Raw genomic sequence first — 6,730 nt, forward strand, 5'->3', positions numbered from 1 at the left:
GAGTGTGTGCGCCCAAACAGGCGCTCTCTCTCGCACAAATGGCGAGAGAGAGAGCCGTACACGAACCGAACACTCCCCCGCCGCTTTTCCAATGGGAAATCTTCTGCTCGCTCAAATTCTGCCTGCCGCTCTGCATCGCTCGCACTTAGGGGTGGACACACACACTCTGTCGAGAGAGTGCTCTCTAGCCGTCCCGCTTGCACCCTCTAGGGGCTGGCAGTGCCGGGAAACTGGTTTCCCGCCTGCCATTCGCCGACCACCGCTCTGGGCTCTGACTCTGGTATCTGGTATCTGGGAGGCCTTCTCAGATACAACACGTTCCTGACACAATTCAGTTCGTCGTCGCCTGCCTGCCGTTGCGCACACACTCACTCCGCGTTGCTGCGCCACCGTAACAGATACCGTTCGCGTGCGTCTCAGATACAGATACAAAAATACACATACAGATGCACTGCTAGTGTGCGACAGATACTAAAAGATACAAAGTGATAGATACTCGTGAAAGTGTGCAAAAGATGCCACAAATTCTATAAGTGCCAAGTGCTGACAAGTGACAAGATACAATATCTTCTGCCCGAACTCGAACCCTACTGAAAACCTAGGCCCCAAAGAAGACCAGACCGTCAAAATGCTGGTCGGTTCGCATCCCTATCTGTGCAACGGCGTCCTGCCACCTGTGCCCGCCGCCCCCGGAGCCAACAGCACAGCCGCCGCCGTATCGGCTGTGGCAACTGCCACGACGGGCAGCAAAAGTGCCGCCGGCTCGGCAACGGATTTCTCCATTGCGGCGATAATGGCCCGCGAGGAAACCTCCTCCAGTCGGGAGTCCTCCATCCGCAGTGCAAGTAAGTTGGCAAATCCATCTGGGAAATGGGAAATGTATCTGGAAGTTGTGGGCTGATTTGAAGATGGTTTTTTGATAGGTTTTGGGCGGGAATTCGTTGAGAAATGTTATAGGAAGAGGCGAGTTGTATCTCTTACTTGTATCTACAAGGTGCTTAAGCAAATTAAGCTTTGAGATACTTTATTTATTCATATTCAACAATCTGATATGTAGTTTTCCTCTAGAAATTTGTATTTTGAAGATTTGACTTCATTTTTAACTATCTGGAACTATGTATATGCTTTATAAATTGCATGTCTACAAACAAGTATCTGCAAGCTATGTATTATTAGACTCGTTTATAAAGCTATTGTAGCTATTTATGAAAAAGTAATTCCTATTTACTCCATTAAAAATGTCTAGAAATGCATTTTGAAGTGAAAAACCCATCGAAAATAGTTTATACGTTGAGATACTTGTAGTATAAATAGTCGAAACTTAAGTTCATATAGCTATCACTTACTGACTTCCCGAATTTCAGTTCCAAAGCCCAACAAAGCTATATTTATAGATTCCCAAACAACTCCATTAACATTTCGGGGCATAAAAATCAATTAAACACTTAAAACCCGAATGCAAAAAGATATATATGAATAAATTCTTGAGGCATTATTATTAATTGATTGCACAACTAATCTATTAGCAACTGTTGTCGCCTTTGCTTTTGTCTCAGTGCAGAATTGTGTTTAATTAGTGCTGACAATTAGTCGAGTCCGAGTCGGATAACTCGTTCCGCCCAACACTTGCCACAACACTTGCTGGCCGACCGACGGCAATCGCAATTAAGCCCAGCCAAAGATCGTTCCGAACAATCCGATAGATACAGTTTATTGGTAACAAACCAAATGTGCTGCAACGGTTGTCGGTGTCGTGCATTTATTGCTGCTAATATGCAAATTATAAGCGATATCTAAACATATGGAAGTCATATTTCTGGGCACGGGGACGGCAAACAAAGGCGGCTAATTATGTTAATTAATTTTCAACAATGTGCTTTATTTTATTAATTTTACGAGGCGCAGAAAATTAGCGACGGCCCAAAACAAAGCAAAACCAAAGCAAAACCAAAGCCAAACCCAAAGCCAAGCCCGAAGCCGAGATAATGTTTCCATATTTTATGATCTTTTATCAAATATGCAACGATTTTTATTTTTATTTGCTTTTATACAATTCGTGAGTCTTTCGACGTTTTCTGTGTGGTTTTTGGTCATTTTTTTGCCGTTTGCTGAGTTTGCATTTTAACACCTTACCGTCTGGCTGTTCATTCAGCTACTCCAGAGCGGGCTTATTAGTGGAGAGCGGTGGCTTGGCTCTCCAGATGAGGTGAGGTGCTCCAGAGTTCGTTCAGGGCCAGAGAGGCAGCTCGGTTTGATCATCAGACACCTTGGAAGCGGTGGTTTGGTTTATGCAATCGCAGCTAGAGTTTCGGGCTTTTTAATTGCCGATTCTGTTCTGCGTTCAGTTTTGGCCATTAAGTCGGCGACTGTGACTGTCTCATTGTAACGCGAAGCGAAGCGGAAACTCCGAGAATATGAGACGACTCCACGCTGTCTGCCGCCGAAAGAGCCCGTCCGATAACCAATGTTGTCAACAGTATTTAGACCTACTATTCCCCACAATACCAGATAGCGCTTTCAGCTAACCGATAATTAGATGGGTTTTGTGCCCAGTGTTTTCCTCGAATCACATTTAATTTTCAATTTTCGTTTTTCTCTCCGTTTAAGGTCCAATTTCCGTGGAGGATGAGGTTGACGTTGATGTGGTTGACTGCAGCGATGCTGAGGAGCCGCCAACCAAGGCTCGTCGCCTGAATCACAGCCACCACAACCAACAGCACCACAGCCAGCAGCACCACCATCACCACAATAACAACAACAACAACAACAATAATGTGGCACACATCAACTCGAATCACAAGAGCCGCCACAGCCACAGCCACAGCGCCGGCGCCGCATCCGTGGCAGCCACCGAATCGCAGCTGAACACCAGCTCCACCAGCAGCCAAGGACGCTGCTCCACACCGCCCCAGTCCCCCGGCACCGAGGACAGCGAGGAGCGCCTGACCCCCGAGCCCGTGCAAAAGACACCCAAAATTGTCGGTTCCTGTAATTGTGACGATCTCAAGCCGGTGCAGTGCCACCTGGAGACCAAAGAGCTGTGGGATCGCTTTCACGAGCTGGGCACCGAGATGATCATCACCAAAACGGGCAGGTAAGCAGTCGCCTCCGTCGCCTCCAAAAGTGGCATCCATCCATCAGTCAGTCAGCCAGTCAGCCAGCCAGTCAGTTCAGTGCAAACAGCCATTAGGTGAAATGTGCGGAAACGTGGGAGACTTGGGAATGGCTTTCAGTGGCTACAACTGTAGCGGAAAGAAAGTTTGTCTTCGGAGAGGAAAAGTAAATAGTATTATGGGGAATATGACTGAATCTTGAAGGTATCCATTCGTTGGAACTCTGCCATTCATTTTCAAACGTCTTTCACAATATTTTGTTTTCTTAAAACTGCATTCTCTCAATTTCCAGTGTCTGCTCCTTCATCATTAACACTTTGTCCTTTGCTATTCGTATAAATTTGCTCGCAAAATTGTTTGCAATATCAACAAAAATTTCATGCCATCTCAGGGACCGTGTGCGGTCTCCCTAGAAAACAATAGATGCCATACCAAACCATCCATCCAACCATCCATCTATCTATTCAATACCATACCTGCTGCTGGCTGAAAAAGTCAACCGCATTTTCTGCAACAAAAATGTTGGGCGAAAAAAAATAAGAGAGTGAAAATGGAAATGGAAAATCAGTTCGGGGCGTAGCTCTTGTCAGCGGGGAATGGGAGGGAGAATGGGAACAAGTTCAATCCGAGAGACCACGGGTTGTCCACACCTTGCTCCCACACCTGACCACACGCATGCACAGGGGACTAGAGGTGGACTAGTTAGGGACAACCCTAGGGCACACATAGATACAGAGACACACACACGCACACTCGTAGAGATACTTTGGCTCTTAATGATATTGTAAAAATCACACCTCAGAGTCGCAGACAGTCGGGCAGCAATCAGGGCGGTCTCTACTCTGGCCTCTTCCTGCCCTGCCCTGCCCTGCCCCGCCCGAGGTTATGTCACAGTCCGGCTTAGGAGGGACATTAAACCACAGGATACAGACCGGATAGTTTTCTCTATCGTGTGGGGGTTAGGGACTAAAGAGTTTCGTTATTGTTCCCATTGTCTGCACTTGTCACAGCAACGAACAAATAGAGGCACATATCCCTTCGCTTGGGTTATAAATTAGATGTATAAAACTAGATGTGTGGCAACGTACGTACTATCCCCCACCAGAAATTAATAACAAAAGAGAAAATCTAATCAAATTTTTCTACTCTTTTCTCTTCCCCTCCCTGCCATTGTAGACGCATGTTCCCCACGGTGAGAGTCAGCTTCTCGGGTCCACTGAGGCAGATCCAGCCAGCGGATAGGTATGCCGTCCTGCTGGACATAATACCAATGGACTCGAAGCGCTATCGCTATGCGTATCATCGATCGGCCTGGCTGGTGGCTGGCAAGGCGGATCCAGCGCCCCCGGCCCGCCTCTACGCCCATCCGGACAGTCCGTTCAGCTGCGAGGCGTTGCGCAAACAAGTTATCTCCTTCGAGAAGGTGAAGCTGACTAATAACGAAATGGATAAGAATGGACAGGTGAGTCGTCGTTGCCATCGCCATCGCCATAGCCGTTGCAACGTTGCAACATTGCCACATTGCCACATTGGTGTGCTGCACAGATGAGGCATCTGTAGATGCAGATGCTGAGGTAGCGATTAGCAGCGAGTGTTAAATGATTGATAATTTTGCATCAAGTTCTGGTACCGGGGAATAGGGATACGATACTCAGGGAGACCCCGAGTTCCAGCTGGAAGGGGGGTTTTGGTTGATTAATGTCAATGAATTTTCAAGGAATCTTTAATATTTCTTGTATTCTTTACTTTTTAAATTCGGAATTCTTAGGAAATAGATCTGCAGATAGGTTTTTACCGTATGAAGAGGGAGGGAATTAAGAAAAAACCCACACCTTATGATCTCTTAGAGGTTAAGATGAAATCTGAATAGCTTTTTCCATGAGTTTAGTTCCATATTGATCTTATTTTACACTCTGCCAATCTATACTCCCCCTCTTGGATCCAAGCCGACTTACTACAATGAAACACCCTCTTTTATCTATCCATTTCCAGATCGTTTTGAATTCCATGCACCGCTACCAGCCCCGCATCCACTTGGTTCGCCTCAGCCATGGCCAGAGCATACCGAGCACTCCCAAAGAGCTGCAGGAACTGGATCACAAGACCTATGTGTTCCCGGAGACGGTTTTCACGGCGGTGACGGCCTATCAGAACCAGCTGATTACCAAACTGAAGATCGACTCGAATCCGTTTGCCAAGGGCTTCCGCGACTCCTCGCGGCTGACCGACTTCGATCGCGATCCCATGGAGGCGCTGCTCCTGGAGCAGCAGCTGCGGTCGCCACTGCGCCTGTTCCCCGATCCTCTGATGCAGCAGTTTGCCCAGCAGGGCGATCCCACATCCATGGCGCTGTTCGAGAAGGCGCGTCAGCACCTGCAGATGTTCGGTGGCAACTCGCCGTACGCCCAGCTGATGATGCCCCAGATGTACCAGGCGGCCGCCGCAGCGGCAGGACCTCCCCCACCACCGCCGGGACTGGGCGCCTTCCACATGTTCCAGCAGCAGTGGCCACAGCTGACGGCCGGCTTTCTGGCCAGCGCCAATCAACAGGCGGCCGCCGCCCAGGCTGCAGCCCAGGCCCAAGCGCAGGCGCAGGCCGCCGCAGCGGCGATGGCTGCCAATCGAACCCCGCCACCACCACCGCCGGCCTCCACGCCCTCGTCCACCTCCTCGGGATCCCCGTCGCCCGATATGCGGCCACGTCAGTACCAGAGATTCAGTCCGTATCACATGCCCGGCCAGGGACAGGGGCCGCCGCACTCGTCCGCGGGCTCACCCCCCGCGCCGCCGACCTCCCGCAGCCCCGCCCACTAGGCCGCCCGCGCACCGCACAGTGGGACAAACTCGAAAGTTCTTGCCAAGAGCAGTATTACGCAAAAGAAACACTAAAAAAAACAAAACAAAACAAAACTCGTTTAAATGTTGTAAATTATTTGTTGTTCTCCATTCGAAAGCAAGAGAAGAAAAATCTATTGCCAGAAAAATATTTGTTGTATAAATTCTGAATTATTTTTTAAGCACCTCCGACCCACTGTCCAACTTGTACAGATTCATATATATGTATCATAGGCGTATATATGTACATTCTTCCAGCACCTTCCTCTAGAGAATTTTTGTAATTTAGTTTAATTTATTGTACAAATGTTTCAATTGTTGTTCGAAAACTCATCTCAGTGTAAAGTTAGAGCAAAATTCACACACAACTCAAAAAAAAAAAACAAAAACTATATATAGATATGCTTCACGATTGTAAACTATATATAGTAGCTATATAGTGTAGTTATGCTATTACATATAATGACATATTCATAGTATTAACAATTAACAATAAATTCATAGACGCTTGAGTTAGTTTATCGAAGGATTTGTGCATTTGGCGGCTAGCATAAATTTCAAGAAGAGTAAACCATAATCTGTATTCAATGTGAACGCTAAAAACGTGAAACACACACACACAAAATATTTAAACAAAAATTATTAAAACACCAAAAACAAAAAAAAAAAACAAAAACAAAATTTAAAAAAAAAATCAAATCAAAAATAATAAAAATATGTGAACCAAAAAATTACAAACAAAAATGTATTTTCTTATTTTCTTTTATTGAATCGTTTTCTGG

At 46.7% G+C, this 6,730-nt stretch overlaps 1 protein-coding gene across 1 annotated transcript; it reads left to right on the forward strand.

The window, feature by feature from the left end:
- The first annotated feature begins 386 nt into the window (after positions 1-386).
- LOC6593952 (T-box protein H15) lies at positions 387-6,132 on the forward strand. The gene is made up of 4 exons (XM_002018602.2): positions 387-845; positions 2,608-3,094; positions 4,290-4,575; positions 5,106-6,132. The coding sequence occupies exons 1-4, from the start codon at positions 629-631 to the stop codon at positions 5,925-5,927; spliced, it is 1,812 nt and encodes a 603-aa protein (XP_002018638.2). The 5' UTR covers positions 387-628; the 3' UTR covers positions 5,928-6,132.
- Positions 6,133-6,730: the final 598 nt, after the last annotated feature.

The sequence above is a fragment of the Drosophila persimilis genome, unplaced genomic scaffold (genome assembly GCF_003286085.1).
Source record: "Drosophila persimilis strain 14011-0111.01,24,50 unplaced genomic scaffold, DperRS2 tig00000124-arrow-pilon, whole genome shotgun sequence".
In the NCBI taxonomy this organism is placed as follows: Eukaryota; Metazoa; Arthropoda; class Insecta; order Diptera; family Drosophilidae; genus Drosophila; species Drosophila persimilis.